At 39.1% G+C, this 23,457-nt stretch overlaps 1 protein-coding gene and 1 long non-coding RNA gene across 3 annotated transcripts; one reads left to right on the top strand and one right to left on the bottom strand.

The window, feature by feature from the left end:
* Positions 1-1,648: 1,648 nt before the first annotated feature.
* Positions 1,649-2,173, bottom strand: LOC134207537 (uncharacterized). The gene has a single exon (XM_062683243.1). It carries the CDS (start codon positions 2,171-2,173, stop codon positions 1,649-1,651), a length of 525 nt encoding a protein of 174 aa, XP_062539227.1.
* Positions 2,174-3,740: 1,567 nt separating this feature from the next.
* Positions 3,741-23,254, top strand: LOC134217281 (uncharacterized). 2 transcript variants are annotated; one of them, XR_009980979.1, is made up of 8 exons: positions 3,741-3,926; positions 4,230-4,448; positions 4,610-4,903; positions 7,451-7,723; positions 13,768-13,985; positions 14,146-14,438; positions 17,003-17,275; positions 22,739-23,254. It is a non-coding gene; the product is annotated as an uncharacterized LOC134217281 (long non-coding RNA). The 2 variants fall into 2 exon arrangements; XR_009980977.1 differs by having other exon boundaries at positions 22,721-23,254.
* Positions 23,255-23,457: the final 203 nt, after the last annotated feature.

The raw sequence follows: 23,457 nt of genomic DNA, 5'->3' as shown, positions 1-23,457 counted from the left end.
TATTGACCTCTCCCGTCAAAAATTGTATCTTGTTTTATTGTTTTAGTCGATTATTTTTTGGCTTATTTTTTGAGGTCAACTTTCCCGAAGAACACATATTTTGAAGGTCCAAACTATTTTAAAAATCGAAAACAAAAACCGAAAAAGTGCTGCACGTGTGATCTAGCCTGAAAAATTCATCCGATGTTTGGGAAAATGTTAGGCCAATATTGAAAAACAGCACTTTTTCGATTTGTTGTTTTAAATTATAAAAATACATAGAGGCGTTAAAAAACAAGGGTTTTTTGGGAAAGTTGTCCTTAAATAAAATAAAGAATCGATTGAGCAAATTTTTATTCCTTTGGTATTTTACCTCTTATGCAAGGCTAGTTTGTCGGCTTCTTCTTTATTCTTCTTATCCATCAACAGGCTTAAGATAGCCCCAATGATGTTGGTAATAATATAAAATAAAAAAAACAGATACAAATCAGGTCAGCAAATAGAATAGAAAATAGAACAGAAATAACAATCAATAATCTACATTCATCTTCACAGTATCACGGAGACCTGTTAGAAAAGAATGACGAAAACTTATGACGAAGCATATCACGTGTACTGTTGAAGTCGAACAACGGTGCCACTCTATTGAAGATCCGTTGTAAGCCACTAACCCCTCCTTGCAGGCCATAATTAGTACGTCGTAAAGGCAACCGAAGCATTACGTTGTTGCGAAGCGTGCGTTGCTGAACGTTAATATCAATTCGCTCCAAGATGGCTTCACAATCAATTCGACCCTGAAGCGTGTCAGCAATCGTCATTGCCCTTGCTGTATCTCTTCTGGTGCGGAGCAGCTCGAGATCTATTAAACGACATCTGCTCTCGTAGCTCGGCAACTGGAACGGATCCCTCCAAGGAAGCTTTCGAAGCGCGAAACGAAGGAAGCGACGCTGGACGGATTCTACTCTATCAGATCCATTGTTGTAGGCCGGGCTCCAAACTGCTGCACAATATTCCAGTGTGGAGCGAACGAGGGCACAATACAGGGACTTCAGACAATATATATCGGTAAAATTTTTCGCTGTTCTGAAAATAAATCCCAGCGTCTTTGAAGCTTTCTCGACGATATACGACACATGCTGCTTGAATGTTAATTGCGAGTCTAAAATAACTCCCAGATCCTTCACTTGATTCACGCGCTCGATTGTCGTACCATGCAGGTTGTAGGCAAATGTGATCGGTTGCCTCTTTCGCGACGGAACACTTGGTAGGATTCAGTGTCAAGCGGGTTGGCAGGCACCAACTGGCGAAGAGATCTAGTTGTTTTTGGAGATAGTAGCAGACAGTGATTGACTGAATCAAAGGGAACATTTTCTCGTCTGCGTACGATAACCGCGGGCTCTTTATGATCAAGTGCGCATCGTTGAAGTAGAGTAGAAAAATCAGTGGACCTAGATGACTTCCTTGTGGTATACCGGATGTTGCATAGAAGCAATCAGATCTGAAGTCTCCAATCGCCACCATCAAATGTCGGTCGGACAAATACGATCGAAACCAGCGAAGAAGGTTGCCGCAAATACCGAATCTGTCGAGTTTTGCTATCACGATGACATGGTCTATCTTATCAAATGCGGCGGATAGGTCGGTGTAAATGACATCTGTCTGAGCCCGTTCAATCATAACGTCCAGCAGTACAACCGTGCTGATCTGAGCAGAGGTGTTGTTTGCAATGCGAGAGCAATGGTTCCATGATAATCAGCTCGAAGAGCTTCGACAACGCACTCAGCGAAGTTATGCCTCGGTAATTGTTAACGTCGCGCTTACTGCCTTTTTTGTGTACAGGAAACATGTGGGCGTGTTTCCAGCAGGATGCAAATGCGCCGCTGAATAAAGACGAACGAAACAAGCGCTGATGGAGCGGTACTAATAAGCAGGAGATATTTTTCTTCAAGAACGATGCTGGAATCCCATCCGGACCGGGACTGTTCGATGATTTCAGTTGAGATGCAGCCTTGGAAATTGCATCAGCATCCACATCAAATGTACCAAGCGTTTGTCCAACCAATGGCACGTTCCTAGCAGCGAGGGTGGCTTGGTTATCACTTACAGTTTCATTGTTAAATACGCTGGAGAATTTTTCTGCGAATAGACGACACGTTTCTTGGGTGGAAGTGGCTATTTCGTCATTCAGGTGCATCGAGGACGGAAACCCAGACTCCTTTCGCTGCTCATTGACATATTTCCAAAAACGTTTTGGGTGAGAGCGTAGCCTACGCTGAATATTTTGCTCGAATTGGAAAAAAAATCTTCGATTGGCTCGCTTGTACTCGTAATTGAGCCTGACGTAATGATTTCTAAGCGGTACTGTACGGTGATGAGGTTTCGGATGGACTAAGAGGAAGACCGAATAAACCGGAAACACAGTTTTAGTATTAGAAAAGAAAAATGAATTTTTATTCTCTCGTGTGTTTAGCATGTACTGATATTACACTGTATGACCGTTCTAGCTGAAGTGCCGCAACACAGCAGTGGGGGCAAACCGTACAGTGGTTGCAATCCCATCACCCCTGCTCAACCATGGCAAGGTTCAATTCCCAGCGCCGACCGTAATTTTCTGAAAGAAGGCGACGGCAAGGCCTTCGTCATAATATCCGCCTGTTGATCCGATGAACAGACGAACTTAACTGCAATTACCGCTTCTTGTATTAGCTCCCTTATGAAGTGGAACTTTGTATCCACGTACTTAAGACGTCCATGGTCTCGAGGATTCTCAACAATCCGTATTGTCGACTGATTATCCCCCAGTATCACTATGGGACCGGTAGGTCTTTGACCCAGATCCAGAAGAGCACGTTTCATCCAAAGAGTTTGACACGCCGCTGTAACCAATGCTGCAAGCTCGGCTTCTGTAGATGACAGTGAAACTGTATGCTGCTTTCTTGTAGTCCAGCTGACTGTACACTCGAAGACCTTAAATACACATCCTGTCATAGATCGCCGATCGATGAGATCATTCGCCCAATCTGCGTCTGAATAAACTTCCAGCATCTCAGCTCCCACCTCTGCTTTAAATGTTAATCCGTAGCCCACAGTCCCCTTTACGTATCTTAGGACCCGTTTAAGATGCACCCAGTGGGCAGGCCTGGAACTGGCTGTAGAAGTTCACGGCTGCTGACAAGTCCGGCCGGGCAGTGAGCGAAGCATACATCAAACAGCCCACGAGTTCTCGGAATGGCTTTTCCGTTCTTCGCTCCTCAACTCCCTTTTCTAACCGTAGACGACTCTCCATCGGCGTCGATATTGGTTTACACTCCGTCATCCGTCTCAATAAACTCTCACGATCTCCGCTCTGGCTAATCTTCATGGTTCCATCTTTGACGTTCCTATCAATTGTCATTCCGAGAAACTGCTTGACCACTTTAGCATCGGTCATTTCAAATTCTTGGCTGAATTCCTGTTAAATTACCACCTTACCTTTTACCATCTCCAGCGACGCTCCGACGATCAAAACATCATCGACGTACACTATTATGATGATCCTTTCTCCTCCCTTTCCCCTGGTGTATAAACATTGGTCATTGGCACTCTGCCAGGAACTAAAAACCGGGACGCGACACTAGGATTTTTTTCGTGTTGCGCTTGAAGTCTCCATCGTTGTGTAGAGTTCTAGGTATACAGTTGAAAAGACACTAAGTCACACGCTATAATTTGTCAACTTTTGAGCATATCTTTTTCACCGTGCATAACTGACAAATGAATTTCTTTTTGTTTTTCTCGACCTTCACTTACGTAAATAAAATATCGAAATTCATAAATAATGCCTTTATTTTTTCATGTCGGCCGACCACGATTTTACCAAAATTTTGTATATTCGCAATTATTTAACTAAATATAGACAATACAATTTATGGAGTTCCACGATTTGGACAATCTTTCGATTACGGATACAGGTAAGTAGTTGCCCAAAAATGCAGTAGAAAACTCTTGAGATAATTTGGATGGGATCTGCTTTGTTTCCAGTTTCTAAAAACATTCCACTTATGCTCCATCCTCCATCTCCGATTTATGGAATTCCGTCATAATTTCGCGCTTCTGCGGTACAACAAGGCAGAATGGATACGTTTGCACGGGTTTGAACAGTTTTCCATTGGGGAACTGTCTTCTCGTACGCAATAAAGTATCAATTCTGATTGGCTTTTTAGTGTTTAAGAAATACTTTGTCATCTTCTCAATCATCGTCTCGGTCCTTTCAGATCACACCAGCATGACAATAGTCCGAGGCTGGAGGCCACGTCATCTGATGATGTGCAGGATCAATGTTTTTCCGACACCAAGTTATCCCACCAACACCAGCGTACCGTTTATGCTGCTTAAAAACGATACCACAGTTTCGGTATCATCGACAATGCAGTCTTTATTATCTATTTCAGTTGCAGCATAATTATACACCCGAATCGCTTTGATTGTAACAGGTGAGTTGTGTTCATTAATTTTTTCTTAAACAAAGTTTGTGTTATCATTCGTATTTTCAGAAGATTTTTCCATAGAAATATTGCATAATTGCTACCCAAAAGATAAACAATTCAACACAAAACAAAACTTAAATTATCAAAATTATATTCCTTTTTTGCAGTTGCGTGAGCCCGTACGGTGACTGCCTGTTTCTAGATTCCCGGATGCAAAAGTTATCTGTAAACAAACAGGATCATCCCTGTTTCGTCATGAACCCCATTCAATCCGGTCCATAAAGTATCACTCAAGGGAATTCTTATTCTGATGGACTCGACGGATAGCAAGGGAACAAAACATTCCTGCGATCAAGATCGGAATCGTCTACAAACTCAATCCACAATGAACGACAAAGGACAATCTTCAACGGAGATACTAAATCCGACAATAGCTGGAGCTTGGAAAGGAATTCGGACCGGTAAGTTTAATAGTTTGTTGTTGATAAATACTAGTGTCAAAGCCTCTTTCAAGGGATAATTTTGTCTGCAGAACTGTTCTAAAAAGCAAAAGCATTTTTTTTAGTAAACTCTAATTACCACGTATGTGATAACATGAAGCTCGATATGCACGTAGCGTGTTTTTAAACGCCACCTCCACGCAGCGTTAAAATAACGCAGGTGTGCATCGGCACCGTTTTTCCCGATACACACCTGCGTCCTTTTAATACCGTGTGCACGCAGCGTTAAAAAGACGCTATGTCGGCATCGGCCTTAATATTGTAGATCCAGTTGAAAACCGAACTGAGCCCTCGCGACAATCGCATCTTCTCCCATTTCCGGATGACGCAACTGCATCGCGAGTAGTGCGCATCTATGCCATAGCCGTGCGCCATCATGCGCACCACTCGCAATGCAGTCACAGAGCTCAGTTCGGTTTTCAACTGGATCTACAATACTATGGTGCAGGTAGGCTTTTGGAGACGTACACTAATTACGTAAGCAATTTTTCTGGGGTTTTCAACCCCTCCCTCATGTAAGATTTTTCCCATACAAATCAATTTTTATTTATATGGGACGTAAGAAAATGCCCGTCCCCTCCCCCCATAAGTGCTTACGTAATTAGTGTAGATCCCCTTTGAAGCAGGGTTGCCATTATGCCAGATATATCTGGCACTGCCAGACTTTTGGCAGCAAAAGAGAAAAGAGAAACCACCCAAAATGCCAGACTTTTCAAATTTCAGACAGATTTTTTTAAAATTATAATCTGCATGTTCAAACATTTCTAACGAGTCATTCGGTTATTATTTTCATATTCATTCAATAACTGAAATCTGACTCGCTTCCAAAAACTCATTTTTGAATCAATTTTATCTTTTATAAATGAAGTGAAAGATCTGGATTGCAGTTTGGTCATGTTGGTTTCCAGAAATCGGTTTTGAAGTCTTTCAAGGCTAATTTTTGGCATAATTTCTTGAGCTTCGAGTTCTGGAAATGCTTAAAACATTCTGTAACAATGATCTCAATAAATGTAACCATTGTCTAATTCCATGACTTATCACATTTCCTGGTTATTCGTCAATTTGGCATCCTTCTGGAAGAACCGAAACATCATTAAACTTCTTTCGATGGACCTTATAGGGATTCGGGGCATACGTGTAAGTAAACAGTTCATAAAACTCATCCGTCTCTGAATAGCGAATGATTGACGTGGTCCATTCTCATTAATCTGAGTGGCCACCAAAATTCCTCCGGAAAATTCGGAACCTCCGTAAAAGTGGTCAATTCACGATACTCATAGCGCAATTTTGTTCAAATCTTTTCAATTTCATATTCTGAGTAACAAATGCTTGTCTTAACCCCTTTTCATGAACTTGTTACGCTCCGGAAAATCAAAATCCTCTGCTACATATTATGGACATTCTTAAAAATTATGATGGCACTTTTAAAAATAATCAATTATTAACTATGCTTATCAAAATTCTTTTGGAATACCAAATACGAGTACCATAGACCATTTTTATTTGAGCTCCGTTTGTTTGTTAATCGATCAATTTAAAAATGGTTTGAGTTTCATTTAGTGTTACTTAGAAATTCAAAATAAAAGCGAATCCCGTTATTTTGAATGAAGTCAAGTTTCACCAATAGGGAAACTGTTCCAATCTCCATCTCACTGAACATATATTAATCTCATCGCGAAACATAGAATTACGGCACCAATTTTGTCGCTTCTTTCTATAAACATGCGTGGTAACTGCTGAAAAAATCACAAAAATAAGAAACAAATCAAAGAATGGAAAGGTATTCTTTTGTTATTAATGGGATGAAGATCGGAGCCATGAGATGAAGTCCCGTAGACGTTCCATTAATTATTTATATTCTTTTTATAATTTTCAGATATTTTAGAGCCAATCTAAAATCTAACAATCAATTCAATCTGAATTGTTTAAAATTGTATGATTTCTAAGAATCTCATTTTTACATATATTGAATTGTTTAAACGAATACCTTAGGCGGAAAAAGATATTCTTTTTAAGAATAAATTTTGATGAACATAGAGCAAAAGCAAAAAGAAGGGCAAAACAGAACTTTCTAATATTGGTAAAAATAATTAGAATAGATCACATTTATAGTTAAAATTTCTTAATTGAAAAATAAATAAAAATTAATATCAGAAATTTAAAAAGCTTAAAAAAAGACTTAAAAAATGATAAAGACGAATTTCTTCGCCAGATTTTGCCAGATTTTTAAATTGTAGCATGCCAGACTTTTCCCAAAAAGTAGTGGCAACCCTGCTTTGAAGTTCTACACAAAAAAGGCGATTCTGAAGGAAGGTTCAAAAACCTTATGGGAAAACAAATTTATTGTAGTAATACATAATATAATATAATATCATATCATATATGAGTGACGGAGTAAAGATTTCAAACTATTTTACCTCGTATTTTACGCATTTAGTGAAAATGAAAAAAAATACCCCTTTCAATCTATTTTTTTTTAATTTCATTATTTTCCTCTTTCTTCTACAGAAATAAATTAATATGTCGAACTTCTCGCACCCCATCAACTGCTTCAAAAAGATCGGACTGGTAATATTAATTGGAATTGATGCTTTAGATTCGCTGAACATAGTTACTATTCGTAAGTCATTACGCTCGCCATTACGTTACCTCTGTCATCTGATGATACCGATTCAACTATAACAACAACCGCGGTACAATCCCTCCTGCTTCAAACTGCAGGCAGCATTTCTGAAGGAAGTCTCACAGGAAAAGCCGGCGCAAAATATCATGCGATGAATGGTAAGTTATATTGTTAATATATTTCTTCTTCCCAAAAATTATACTTGCTTAAACTTAAACTGTACGCATTGTTCTAGTCACATATCTTCTTCTTCTTGGCTCGACATTCCAACTGGAACTTTGCCGGCTTTTCAACTTAGTTCTATCAACATACCCGCAATTGCATGAGTATGTATCTTGTGTGACAAGTACAATGGATACAATATGCCCAGGGTGTTTCCAACCCGAAAACATGGAGGGTTCGTATAAACCATTATTAGGGGTTTAAAATAGAATCTTGAAGACAAATATTTTTTTTCCGAAATTCTTCAATCTGAAGACAATACTTACAGGAATCATTGGAAATTCCCAACTGGTTTTCTTTAGAGAATCCTATAAAATTCTTCTGAATTTTTGAAATGTATCTAAAATTGTTTAGAAAATAATTCTTCTAGTATGTACTTCGAAGGGAATCCTTTTGGCATTCCGAAGGGAATCTGCGATTTCAAGCAAATTCCAAACAGAATCTTCCAGGACTTCGAGGTAATTCTTCTGGGATTCTTATCGGAGTTCTTTTGGAATTCCAAACGAAATTCTTCTGGGATTCCAAATTCTATTCTTCTGGGACTCCGAAGGGAATCCATACAGATTTAATTGAAACTTCCAGAAGAATCCCCGGAAGACTTTGCACCGAACATCCAAATTGATTTCTATAGCGATATTTCATCAGAGTTTCAGAACGATTTCAATCGGAATCCCAGCAATATTCCAATCCGAATTTAAGAAAGATTTCCAATTGAATCCCAAAAGGATTCTATTCGAAATCCCAAAAAGATTCCGTGGACTTCATGATCACATTAGTCTTTTTGTACGTACATTCCAACTCCTCAACATGCTCTTGTCCCTCGGCCACGTCCGGAATGTAATGTATGTTTGAAAAGTTAAACCCTGGTACATGAATTGGACCACTGGGAGAAGAGGATTTGAGGTTGGTTTCGGATGTAGCGAAAAGTCATAATGATTTTTATCTAAAATAATTTTCACACCATCATTGGTTATTGGTTCCTGTTACGAAGGTAATCATTTCAGGATTCCAAAACACTTTCTGAGATTTCAAAGGACACCTTCTGGGATTCCAAAGGAAATCCTTTCTGGATTCTGAAAGGAAGCGCTCCAGGACCCCGATAGGAATAGTTCCAGGATACCGAAAGGAATCGTTCTATGAATACGAATGGATGCAATCCGGGATTCATGAAAAATTCGTTCCGGTATCATGAAGAGAATCCTTCCTTGATTACGAAGGAATTCTGAGATTCCAAAGAAACATTTCCCGGATTCCGAAAAGAACCCTTCTGGAATTCCGAAGAAACCCATTCTGGAATTACAAACGCAACCCTTATGGGATGGCATCGAGAATTATCATGAGATTCCAAAGAAAATTATTGCTGGAAATCGAGGAGAATCCTTGCTGGATTCGAAGGGAATGGTTTCAGGATTCGAAGAAAATCGTTCCGTGATTTCAAAGAAAATTGCCCAAGATTACGGTGGTAATCCCAGAGGAATTCGCTTTGGTATCCCTGAAGGTTTCCCTTTGAAATCCCAAAAGGATTCGGACTCGCACCGTTGTAAAAAGTACAACACATTGAGTAAAAATGAGATAACTTTTTAGTCAGTTGACCAATTTGCACCAAACCATCATGTATTCCTCAAAAAATAGTTCTTCATCAATTGAAAAGATAATAAAAGTGATTCGATAGAAGGCTCGGGTAAATATAACTAAATAAAAGGCTCTGGTGCACTGGGAAAAGTGACCAGTAATGAATTATTTATTTATTTCATTAACAATTCATCCTAAAGTAACGCGATTTTTTATATATCATTTCTGATAATATCCTTGGAGTTGATTCGCAATTCTCACTCACCTATGACCGCAGGTGGCCACCGGAAATGCCGGCCACAGGAAAACCCGGAACGTTCGTAAAATGGTCATTTTGGAAAGTTCGTCCTAGAGCAGCGCAATTTTTCTAAACCATTTCTGATGGGTATGTTTGAGTTAAAACACATTTCTCACACTGCTATGACCGCAGATGGCCACCAGGCGGCCTTCCGGAAAATCCGGAACGTCCGTAAAAATGGTCATTTTGTGAAGTTCGTCCTAGAGCAGCGCAATTTTTCTGATGGTGATTTTTTAGATATTCCACAGTTCTTACTCTACTATAACCGTATTCTTATAATCCGGAACGTTCGTAAAAATAGTCGTAATAGAAGGACGAAAGAAGACGGAAGAAGGAAGAAGAAAGAAGAAAGGAGAAAGAAGGAAGGAGGAAGTAGAAAGAAGGAAGACGGAAGAAGGAAGAAGGAAGAAGAAAGAAGAAAGAAGGAAGACGAAAGAAGGAAGTAGAAAGAAGGAAGAAGGAAAAAGGAAAAAGAAAGAAGGGAGAAGGAAGAAGGATGAAGAAAGAAAGAAGAAGGAAGAAAAAAGAAAGAAGAAGGAAGAAGAAAGAAGGAAGAAGGAAGAAAGAAGAAGGAAGAAGGAAGAAAGATGAAGGATGAAGGAAGAAAGAAGAAGGAAGAAGGAAGAAGGAAGAAGGAAAAAAGAAGAAGGAAGAAGGAACAAGGAATAAAGAAGAAGGAGGAAGGAAGAAAGAAGAAGAAAGAAGGAAAAAGAAAAAAGGAAGAAGGGGAAAGGAAGAAGGAATTACAAAGAAGATATTAAGGGGAATGAAGAAGGAAGAAAGAAAAAGGAAGGAGAAAGAAAGAAGAAAAAAGTAAGACGGAAGAAGTAAGAAGAAGAAGGGAGAGGGAGAAGGTAAATTTTTTATTAACTATTCGGCCAAGCGGCATTCGACCAAACGACCCGTTCGGCCAAACGGCATTCGTCCAAATGGCCGGACACCCAAAAATATATGTACTACGCAAACAAATGAATAATGAATTCTATCATAATAATAATGCTATCATAATAATAGACAGGGGGAGATTACGGAATTTTTGTTCTACTTAGTCAGTAATTGAACTAATTAGTGCGCGATAGTTAAACTATAGGTTATACACAGCATGCCGTTTACCAAGACGAAGCGACTTTCGCGACGGAACACTTGGTAGGATTCAGTGTCAAGCGGGTTGGCAGGCACCAACTGGCGAAGAGATCTAGTTGTTTTTGGAGATAGTAGCAGACAGTGATTGACTGAATCAAAGGGAACATTTTCTCGTCTGTGTACGATAACCGCGGGCTCTTTATGATCAAGTGCGCATCGTTGAAGTAGAGTAGAAAAATCAGTGGACCTAGATGACTTCCTTGTGGTATACCGGATGTTGCATAGAAGTAATCAGATCTGAAGTCTCGATCCAATCGCCACCATCAAATGTCTGTCGGACAAATACGATCGAAACCAGCGAAGAAGGTTGCCGCAAACACCGAATCTGTCGAGTTTTGCTATCACGATGACATGGTCTATCTTATCAAATGCGGCGGATTGGTCGGTGTAAATGAAATCTGCCTGAGCCCGTTCAATCATGCTATCAGTGATAAACGATGTCAGTCCAGCAGTAAAACCGCGCTGATCTGAGCAGAGGTGTTGTTTGCAATGCGAGAGCAATGGTTCCATGATAATCAGCTCGAAGAGCTTCGACAACGCACTCAGCGAAGTTATGCCTCGGTAATTGTTAACGTCGCGCTTACTGCCTTTTTTGTGTACAGGAAACATGTGGGCGTGTTTCCAGCAGGATGGAAATGCGCCGCTGGATAAAGACGAACGAAACAAGCGCTGGAGCGGTACTAATAAGCAGGAGATATGTTTCTTCAAGAACGATGCTGGAATCCCATCCGGACCGGGACTGTTCGATGATTTCAGTTGAGATGCAGCCTTGGAAATTGCATCCGCATCCACATCGAATGTACCAAGCGTTTGTCCAACCAATGGCACGTTCCTAGCAGCGAGGGTGGCTTGGTTATCACTTACAGTTTCATTGTTAAATACGCTGGAGAATTTTTCTGCGAATAGACGACACGTTTCTTGGGTGGAAGTGGCTATTTCGTCATTCAGGTGCATCGAGGACGGAAACCCAGACTCCTTTCGCTGTTCATTGACATATTTCCAAAAACGTTTTGGGTGAGAGCGTAGTCTACGCTGAATATCTTGCTCGTATTGGAAAAAACATCTTTGATTGGCTCGCTTGTACTCGTAATTGAGCCTGACGTAATGATTTCTAAGCGGTACTGTACGGTAATGAGGTTTCGGAAGGATTAAGAGGAAGACCGAATAAACAGAAAAACACCGTTTTAGTAATAGAAAAGAAAAATGACTTTTTATTCTCTCGTGTGTTTAGCATGTACTGATATTACACTGTATGACAGTTCCAGCTGCAGTCCCGCAACACAGCAGTGGGGCAAACCGTACAGTGGTTGCAATCCCAACACCCCTGCTCAACCAAGGCAAGGTTCAATTCCCAGCGCCGACCGTAATTTTCTGAAAGAAGGCGACGGCAAGGCGTTCGTCATAATATCCGCCTGTTGATCCAATGAACAGACGAACTTAACTACAATTACCGCTTCTTGTACTAGCTCCCTTGTGAAGTGGAACTTCGTATCCACGTGCTTAAGACGTCCATGGTTTTGAGGGTTCTCAACAATCCGTATTGTCGACTGATTATCCCCCAGTATCACTATGGGACCGGTAGGTCTTTGACCCAGATCCAGAAGAGCACGTTTCATCCAAAGAGTTTGTAGATGACAGTGAAACTGTATGCTGCTTTCTTGTAGTCCAGCTGACTGTACACCCGAAGACCTTAAATACACATCCTGTCACAGATCGCCGATCGATGAGATCATTCGCCCAATCTGCGTCTGAATAAACTTCCAGCATCTCAGCTTCCACCTCTGCTTTAAATGTTAATTCGTAGCCCACAGTCCCCTTTACGTATCTTAGGACCCGTTTAAGATGCACCCAGTTGGCAGGCCTGGAACTGGCTGTAGAAGTTCACGGCTGCTGACAAGTCCGGCCGGGCAGTGAGCGAAGCATACATTAAACAGCCCACGAGTTCTCGGAATGGCTTTTCCGTTCTTCGCTCCTCAACTCCCTTTTCTAACTGTAGACGACTCTCCATCGGCGTCGATATTGGTTTACACTCCGTCATCTCAAACCGTCTCAATAAACTCTCAAGATATCCCCTCTGGCTAATCTTCATGGTTCCATCTTTGACGTTCCTATCAATTGTCATTCCGAGAAACTGCTTGACCACTTTAGCATCGGTCATTTCAAATTCTTGGCTGAATTCCTGTTAAATTGCTTTTACCATCTCCAGCGACACTCCGACGATCAAAACATCATCGACGTACACTATTATGATGATCCTTTCTCCTCCCTTTCCCCTGGTGTATAAACATTGGTCATTGGCACTCTGCCAGGAACTAAAAACCGGGACGCGACACTAGGATTTTTTTCGTGTTGCGCTTGAAGTCTCCATCGTTGTGTAGAGTTCTAGGTATACAGTTGAAAAGACACTAAGTCACACGCTATAATCTGTCAACTTTTGAGCATATCTTTTTCACCGTGCATAACTGACAAATGAATTTCTTTTTGTTTTTCTCGACCTTCACTTACGTAAATAAAATATCGAAATTCATAAATAATGCCTTTATTTTTCATGTCGGCCGACCACGATTTTACCAAAATTTTGTATATTCGCAATTATTTAACTAAATATAGACAATACAATTTATGGAGTTCCACGATTTGGACAATCTTTCGATTACGGATACAGGTAAGTAGTTGCCCAAAATGCAGTAGAAAACTCTTGAGATAATTTGGATGGGATCTGCTTTGTTTCCAGTTTCTAAAAACATTCCACTTATGCTCCATCCTCCATCTCCGATTTATGGAATTCCGTCATAATTTCGCGCTTCTGCGGTACAACAAGGCAGAATGGATACGTTTGCACGGGTTTGAACAGTTTTCCATTGGGGAACTGTCTTCTCGTACGCAATAAAGTATCAATTCTGATTGGCTTTTTAGTGTTTAAGAAATACTTTGTCATCTTCTCAATCATCGTCTCGGTCCTTTCAGATCACACCAGCATGACAATAGTCCGAGGCTGGAGGCCACGTCATCTGATGATGTGCAGGATCAATGTTTTCCGACACCAAGTTATCCCACCAACACCAGCGTACCGTTTATGCTGCTTAAAAACGATACCACAGTTTCGGTATCATCGACAATGCAGTCTTTATAATCTATTTCAGTTGCAGCATAATTATACACCCGGATCGCTTTGATTGTAACAGGTGAGTTGTGTACATTAATTTTTCTTAAACAAAGTTTGTGTTATCATTCGTATTTTCAGAAGATTTTTCCATAGAAATATTGCATAATTGCTACCCAAAAGATAAACAATTCAACACAAAACAAAACTTAAATTATCAAAATTATATTCCTTTTTTGCAGTTGCGTGAGCCCGTACGGTGACTGCCTGTTTCCAGATTCCCGGATGCAAAAGTTATCTGTAAACAAACAGGATCATCCCTGTTTCGTCATGAACCCCATTCAATCCGGTCCATAAAGTATCACTCAAGGGAATTCTTATTCTGATGGACTCGACGGATAGCAAGGAACAAAACATTCCTGCGATCAAGATCGGAATCGTCTACAAACTCAATCCACAATGAACGACAAAGGACAATCTTCAACGGAGATACTAAATCCGACAATAGCTGGAGCTTGGAAAGGAATTCGGACCGGTAAGTTTAATAGTTTGTTGTTGATAAATACTAGTGTCAAAGCCTCTTTCAAGGGCTAATTTTGTCTGCAGAACTGTTCTAAAAAGCAAAAGCATTTTTTTTAGTAAACTCTAATTACCACGTATGTGATAACATGAAGCTCGATATGCACGTAGCGTGTTTTTAAACGCCACTTCCACGCAGCGTTAAAATAACGCAGGTGTGCATCGGCACCGTTTTTCCCGATACACACCTGCGTCCTTTTAATACCGTGTGCACACAGCGTTAAAAGACGCTATGTCGGCATCGGCCTTAATATTGTAGATCCAGTTGAAAACCGAACTGAGCCCTCGCGACAATCGCATCTTCTCCCATTTCCGGATGACGCAACTGCATCGCGAGTAGTGCGCATCTATGCCATAGCCGTGCGCCATCATGCGCACCACTCGCAATGCAGTCACAGAGCTCAGTTCGGTTTTCAACTGGATCTACAATACTATGGTGCAGGTAGGCTTTTGGAGACGTACACTAATTACATAAGCAATTTTTCTGGGTTTGTCAACCCCCTCCTCTCATGTAAGATTTTTCCCATACAAATCAATTTTTATTTATATGGAGCGTAAGAAAATGCCCGTCCCCTCCCCCCATAAGTGCTTACGTAATTAGTGTAGATCCCCTTTGAAGCAGGGTTGCCATTATGCCAGATATATCTGGCACTGCCAGACTTTTTGGCAGCAAAAAGAGAAAAAGAGAAACCACCCAAAATGCCAGACTTTTCAAATTTCAGACAGATTTTTTTAAAATTATAATCTGCATGTTCAAACATTTCTAACGAGTCATTCGGTTATTATTTTCATATTCATTCAATAACTGAAATCTGACTCGCTTCCAAAAACTCATTTTTGAATCAATTTTATCTTTTATAAATGAAGTGAAAGATCTGGATTGCAGTTTGGTCATGTTGGTTTCAGAAATCGGTTTTGAAGTCTTTCAAGGCTAATTTTTGGCATAATTTCTTGAGCTTCGAGTTCTGGAAATGCTTAAAACATTCTGTAACAATGATCTCAATAAATGTAACCATTGTCTAATTCCATGACTTATCACATTTCCTGGTTATTCGTCAATTTGGCATCCTTCTGGAAGAACCGAAACATCATTAAACTTCTTTCGATGGACCTTATAGGGATTCGGGGCATACGTGTAAGTGAACAGTTCATAAAACTCATCCGTCTCTGAATAGCGAATGATTGACGTGGTCCATTCTCATTAATCTGAGTGGCCACCAAAATTCCTCCGGAAAATTCGGAACCTCCGTAAAAGTGGTCAATTCACGATACTCATAGCGCAATTTTGTTCAAATCTTTTCAATTTCATATTCTGAGTAACAAATGCTTGTCTTAACCCCTTTTCATGGACTTGTTACGCTCCGGAAAATCAAAATCCTCTGCTACATATTATGGACATTCTTAAAAATTATGATGGCACTTTTAAAAAATAATCAATTATTAACTATGCTTATCAAAATTCTTTTTGGAATACCAAATACGAGTACCATAGACCATTTTTTATTTGAGCTCCGTTTGTTTGTTAATCGATCAATTTAAAAATGGTTTGAGTGTTATTTAGTGTCATTTAGTGTTACTTAGAAATTCAAAATAAAAGCGAATCCCGTTATTTTGAATGAAGTCAAGTTTCACCAATAAGGAAACTGTTCCAATCTCCATCTCACTGAACATATATTAATCTCATCGCGAAACAAAGAATTACGGCACCAATTTTGTCGCTTCTTTCTATAAACATGCGTGGTAACTGCTGAAAAAAATCACAAAAATAAGAAACAAATCAAAGAATGGAAAGGCATTCTTTTGTTATTAATGGGATGAAGATCGAAGCCATGAGATGAAGTCCAGTAGACGTTCCCCTAATTATTTATATTCTTTTTATAATTTTCAGATATTTTAGAGCCAATCTAAAATCTAACAATCAATTCAATCTGAATTGTTTAAAATTGTATGATTTCTAAGAATCTCATTTTTACATATATTGAATTGTTTAAACGAATACCTTAGGCGGAAAAAGATATTCTTTTTAAGAATAAATTTTGATGTACATAGAGCAAAAAGCAAAAAGAAGGGCAAAACAAAACTTTCTAATATTGGTAAAAATAATTAGAATAGATCACATTTATAGTTAAAATTTCTTAATTGAAAAATAAATAAAATTAATATCAGAAATTTAAAAAGCTTAAAAAAAGACTTAAAAAATGATAAAGACGAATTTCTTCGCCAGATTTTGCCAGATTTTTAAATTGTAGCATGCCAGACTTTTCCCAAAAAGTAGTGGCAACCCTGCTTTGAAGTTCTACACAAAAAGGCGATTCTGAAGGAAGGTTCAAAAACCTTATGGGAAAACAAATTTATTGTAGTAATACATAATATAATATAATATCATATCATATATGAGTGACGGAGTAAAGATTTCAAACTATTTTACCTCGTATTTTACGCATTTAGTGAAAATGAAAAAAAATACCCCTTTCAATCTATTTTTTTTTTAATTTCATTATTTTCCTCTTTCTTCTACAGAAATAAATTAATATGTCGAACTTCTCGCACCCCATCAACTGCTTCAAAAAGATCGGACTGGTAATATTAATTGGAATTGCTGCTTTAGATTCGCTGAACATAGTTACTATTCGTAAGTCATTACGCTCGCCATTACGTTACCTCTGTCATCTGATGATACCGATTCAACTATAACAACAACCGCGGTACAATCCCTCCTGCTTCAAACTGCAGGCAGCATTTCTGAAGGAAGTCTCACAGGAAAAGCCGGCGCAAAATATCATGCGATGAATGGTAAGTTATATTGTTAATATATTTCTTCTTCCCAAAAATTATACTTGCTTAAACTTAAACTGTACGCATTGTTCTAGTCACATATCTTCTTCTTCTTGGCTCGACATTCCAACTGGAACTTTGCCGGCTTTTCAACTTAGTTCTATCAACATACCCGCAATTGCATGAGTATGTATCTTGTGTGACAAGTACAATGGATACAATATGTCCAGGGTGTTTCCAACCCGAAAACATGGAGGGTTCGTATAAACCATTATTAGGGGTTTAAAATAGAATCTTGAAGACAAATATTTTTTTCCGAAATTCTTCAATCTGAAGACAATACTTACAGGAATCATTGGAAATTCCCAACTGGTTTTCTTTAGAGAATCCTATAAAATTCTTCTGAATTTTTGAAATGTATCTAAAATTGTTTAGAAAATAATTCTTCTAGTATGTACTTCGAAGGGAATCCTTTTGGCATTCCGAAGGGAATCTGCGATTTCAAGCAAATTCCAAACAGAATCTTCCCGGGACTTCGAGGTAATTCTTCTGGGATTCCTAACGGAGTTCTTCTGGAATTACAAACGGAATTCTTCTGGGATTCCAAATTCTATTCTTCTGGGACTCCGAAGGGAATCCAAACAGATTTCTTTGAAACTTCCAGAAGAATCCCCGGAAGACTTTGCACCGAACATCCAAATTGATTTCTATAGCGATATTTCATCAGAGTTTTAGAACGATTTCAATCGGAATCCCAGCAATATTCAATCCGAATTTAAGAAAGATTTCCAATTGAATCCCAAAGGACTCTATTCGAAATCCCAAAAAGATTCCGTGGACTTCATGATCACATTAGTCTTTTTGTACGTACATTCCAACTCCTCAACATGCTCTTGTCCCTCGGCCACGTCCGGAATGTAATGTATGTTTGAAAAAGTTAAACCCTGGTACATGAATTGGACCACTGGGAGAAGAGGATTTGAGGTTGGTTTCGGATGTAGCGAAAAAGTCATAATGATTTTTATCTAAAATAATTTTCCCACCATCATTGGTTATTGGTTCCTGTTACGAAGGTAATCATTTCGGGATTCCAAAAACACTTTCTGAGATTTCAAAGGGACACCTTCTGGGATTCCAAAGGAAATCCTTTCTGGATTCTGAAAGGAAGCGCTCCAGGACCCCGATAGGAATAGTTCCAGGATACCGAAAGGAATCGTTCTATGAATACGAATGGATGCAATCCGGGATTCATGAAAAATTCGTTCCGGGATCATGAAGAGAATCCTTCCTTGATTACGAAGGGAATTCTGAGATTCCAAAAGAAACATTTCCCGGATTCCGAAGAGAACCCTTCTGGAATTCCGAAGAAACCCATTCTGGAATTACAAACGCAACCCTTATGGGATGGCATCGAGAATTATCATGAGATTCCAAAGAAAATTATTGCTGGAAATCGAGGAGAATCCTTGCTGGATTCCGAAGGGAATGGTTTCAGGATTCCGAAGAAAATCGTTCCGTGATTTCAAAGAAAATTGCCCAAGATTACGGTGGTAATCCCAGAGGAATTCGCTTTGGTATCCCTGAAGGTTTCCCTTTGAAATCCCAAAAGGATTCGGACTCGCACCGTTGTAAAAAGTACAACACATTGAGTAAAAATGAGATAGCTTTTTAGTCAGTTGACCAATTTGCACCAAACCATCATGTATTCCTCCCAAAAATAGTTCTTCATCAATTGAAAAGATAATAAAAGTGATTCGATAGAAGGCTCGGGTAAATATAACTAAATAAAAGGCTCTGGTGCACTGGGAAAAGTGACCAGTAATGAATTATTTATTTATTTCATTAACAATTCATCCTAAAGTAACGCGATTTTTATATATCATTTCTGATAATATCCTTGGAGTTGATTCGCAATTCTCACTCACCTATGACCGCAGGTGGCCACCGGAAATGCCGGCCACAGGAAAACCCGGAACGTTCGTAAAATGGTCATTTGGAAAGTTCGTCCTAGAGCAGCGCAATTTTTCTAAACCATTTCTGATGGGTATGTTTGAGTTAAAACACATTTCTCACACTGCTATGACCGCAGATGGCCACCAGGCGGCCTTCCGGAAAATCCGGAACGTCTGTAAAAATGGTCATTTTGTGAAGTTCGTCCTAGAGCAGCGCAATTTTTCTGATGGTGATTTTTTAGATATTCCACAGTTCTTACTCTACTATAACCGTATTCTTATAATCCGGAACGTTCGTAAAAATAGTCGTAATAGAAGGACGAAAGAAGACGGAAGAAGGAAGAAGAAAGAAGAAAGGAGAAAGAAGGAAGGAGGAAGTACAAAGAAGGAAGACGGAAGAAGGAAGACGAAAGAAGGAAGAAGAAAGAAGGAAGACGAAATAAGGAAGTAGAAAGAAGGAAAAAAGAAAAGGAAAAGAAAGAAGGTAGAAGGAAGAAGGATGAAGAAAGAAAGAAGAAGAAAGAAAAAAAAGAGAAGGAAGAAGAAACAAGGGAGAATGAAGAAGAAAGAAGAAGGTAGAAGGAAGAACAAAGATGAAGGAAGAAAGAAGAAGGAAGAAGGAAGAAGGAGGAAGGAGAAAGAAGAAGGAAGAAGGAACAAGGAATAAAGAAGAAGGAGGAAGGAAGAAGGAAGAATAAAGAAGGAAAAAGAAAAAAAAAGGAAGAAGGGAAAGGAAGAAGGAATTACAAAGAAGATATTAAGGGAATGAAGAAGGAAGAAAGAAAAGGAAGGAGAAAGAAAGAAGAAAAAGTAAGACGGAAGAAGTAAGAAGAAGAAGAAGGAGAGGAGAAGGTAATTTTTATTAACTATTCGGCCAAGCGGCATTCGACCAAACGACCTGTTCGGCCAAACGGCATTCGTCCAAATGGCCGGACACCCAACAATATATGTACTACGCAAACAAATGAATAATGAATTCTATCATAATAATAATGCTATCATAATAATAGACAGGGGAGATTACGGAATTTTTGTTCTACTTAGTCAGTAATTGAACTAATTAGTGCGCGATAGTTAAACTATAGGTTATACACAGCATGCCGTTTACCAAAACGAACCCTGCTACAACCCTTACCTTATATATCCATCATCCCAGTGATTTCTCGTGGAAATGTAGATGACTCGTCGGCTTCCATCAAAACGAGTATCACGTCAACATTTTCCTACCCATTCCTTAATTGACCTGCATTCGGACACGGCCGGCGCTGGTATTGCTTTATATTGGGTCACCAGTTTTTACACATTAAGGATGAAGCTAGTCCCAAACATCATCTGTTGGTTCTCTGTGTAATTACAGCTGGCCTGGCAATAACGGAGTAGCAACCATGGGCGGTCAATCATGCATGCATGAATTTCCAATATTAACAGTTACTGTTAGACTAGTCAAGTTGAAGGTACAGGATTGAAATGGAAACGCTACGGAAATCCATTTCCTGTTCTAGCGATTGCTGTAACATGAGAAGTATACAAAAAGATACAAAGTAGGTGAATGAAATGGGCCTGAGATTGAACCCAAGGCATCATATGTATGAGGCAGTAACGGTAGTTATATGACACACTTTTCTGAACATATTGGTTTTCAAATCCCAAATAACTGTAAATGACGGCACTTTTAAATATCCTGCGACATCTAACAATACCGTTTGATCCATATATCACCACCCAGCGGATGTAATCCAAACTAAACAGTTTTTCAGAATAATGGTTTTCATCCTCGAGTAGCTGTGAAGAAGACGGTCACTCCTTAATATCACAGCTCCGGGGTTATATAATTAAACTGGTGGTCTCACATGTACTATCACTACTCTACGGATGAATTTTAAATTTCACAATATTTAAACATATTGGTTTCCAATCCCCGAACAACTTTGTAGAAAACGGCAATTTTCTAAATCCCCCAGATCCCAAGATATCGAAGAACTGATATATCATATGCAGTAGCACCTCCTTGCGGATAAATTTTAAATTATTCTGTTTTTCAACATATTTTCTAAATTTCACAGATTCCGAAATATCGAACTAAACTGATCTCTCATATACACTAGCGTCGCCTTATGGATTAATTCTGAACTTAACAGTTTCTCAACATATTGGTTTAAAATGCTAGAACAACTTTATAGAAGATAGCAACTTTCCAAAACCAATAGATCCCGAAATATCGAACCAAACTGATCTCTCATATACAGTAGCGCGGTAGCACCACCTTGCGGGTGAATTCTAAACTAATTAGCTTCTCAACATATTGATTTCCAATTCTCGAAGAACTTTGTAGAAGACTGCAACTTTCTAAATCCTACAGACCCCGAGATATCGAAGAACTGATCTCTCATATACAGTAACGCCTCCTTGCGGATGAATTGTAAATTATTCAATTTCTCAACATATTGGTTCTCTGTACTCGAACAACGTTGTAGAAAACGGCAATTTACTAAATCCCACAGATCCCGAGATATCAAACTATACTGATCTCTCATATAAACTAGCGCCGCCCTACGGCTCAATTCTGAACTAAACAGTTTTTCAACATATGGACACAGATGGGTTTCCAATGCTTGAACAACTTTATAGAAAATGGAACTTTCCAAAACCAATAGATCCTAAGATATCAAACCAAACTGACTTCTCATATACAGTAGCGGCTGGTTGCGGGTGAATTCTAAACTAATCAGTTTCTCAACATATATTGGTTTCCAATCCACGATCAACTTTGTAGAAAATGGCGACTTTCTAATTCCACAGATTCTAAGATATGGAACCAAACTAATAACCCATATACACTAGTGCCGCCTTGGGGCTAAATTCTGAACTAAACGGTTTCTCAACATATTGGTTTCCAATCCTTGAGCAACTTTGTAGAAGACGGAAATTTCCTAAATCCCATAGATCTCGAGATATCGAACCAAACTGATATTTTCATGTACACTAGCGCCGCTCAGTGGGAGAATTCTAAATCATTTTTTTCTTGACTCATAGGGCCGCATGGGATTATAGATGGATTTAGATTTTTTTCAGAGTTTTTAGAATTCTTATAAGAAACATTGCGCCATTTATTGTGAAGATGGACTATTTTCACCGGTGTTCCGTTGGTTCCGGATCTTCCGGAGGACCAGCAGAAGATCCATTGGACTTAAAAAAATTTCCTCAATGAGAGAATATATCCCCTTTATTATTTTCCCGAAAAAATCACGTTCGTATCATTTGAATTGGCTTCATTATAACGGATTTTAGAACTGTTGTACTTTTTACAACACGCGAGTTCTCGTCTTATGAAAGTTGAAGCGAGTTGCGGAAGGTTAAAGACCCAAAAATATTCACTCATCATATATCACCGTTGTAATCCCGAAAGGAATTCGTTTGGAATCCCAGAATGATTCATTTGATAAATCTTCCACTCAGTTAATCCAAAATTCAATTACCTACTTATGTCGATATATTTGTTCAAATTTTCTAGTGATATCTACCTATCTAGCTAAATTCAAGCGCGTAGCTACTTACTACTCATCAGGGAACGTATGAGAAGAGTAATGCTGAAAAGAGATCTCACGTCATCCAATCTCCGAGGAACAAGCAAAGCCTGCCTTACTGGACTACCGTTCAAGGCTAAAATACACGGTATATATTGGATCACATCCGTAAAATCAGTACCAGATGATATGTGATGCGGCTCTAAACAAAAATAGTCAACATGTGCTACCACCACGACAGGATGTCTTTGGTTGCCATCTCAGTGCTAATGGCGTAAGGAAGCCGATCCACCACGACAACATATCCGAGGGAGAAAGTGTAGGAATCATTTTGATGTAAGAACTTTACTTTGGGTGTCGGTCGATACTGCATAATTTTAAATAGCTTGCTTATAATAAAATATATAAAATTATAGATTTCGTGAATAATGCTACACCGGAGTTCGTGCAACGTAACACTGTGGCAGACATTCGCCCTGAGAATTGTACAAATGGATATTAAAATAAAATACCTACCTATATTTTTCTGTGTTTAACCATTTTGTATGTCACCCAAAAAAATTGGAAACTCTTGAATAAAAAGAGTTTCTGGTAATATGGTAATATCAACGCACCCTCTGACCGCAGCCTATCTGCGTTGATATAATTACCGCTAAGCGATACGTCTGGGGATCGTTCAAAATTACGTCCAAGGTTTGAGAGGGAGGGGTTCTAGAATTTGTGA

This window comes from Armigeres subalbatus, chromosome 1 (genome assembly GCF_024139115.2).
Source record: "Armigeres subalbatus isolate Guangzhou_Male chromosome 1, GZ_Asu_2, whole genome shotgun sequence".
NCBI lineage: Eukaryota > Metazoa > Arthropoda > Insecta > Diptera > Culicidae > Armigeres > Armigeres subalbatus.
The sequence above is the reverse complement of the archived record's forward strand: the minus strand, read 5'-3'. Positions and strand labels throughout refer to the sequence as shown.

Excerpts from the sequence above, each read along its gene's own strand:
- LOC134207537 (XM_062683243.1), bottom strand. The coding sequence starts at position 2,173 with ATGCACCTGAATGACGAAATAGCCACTTCCACCCAAGAAACGTGTCGT.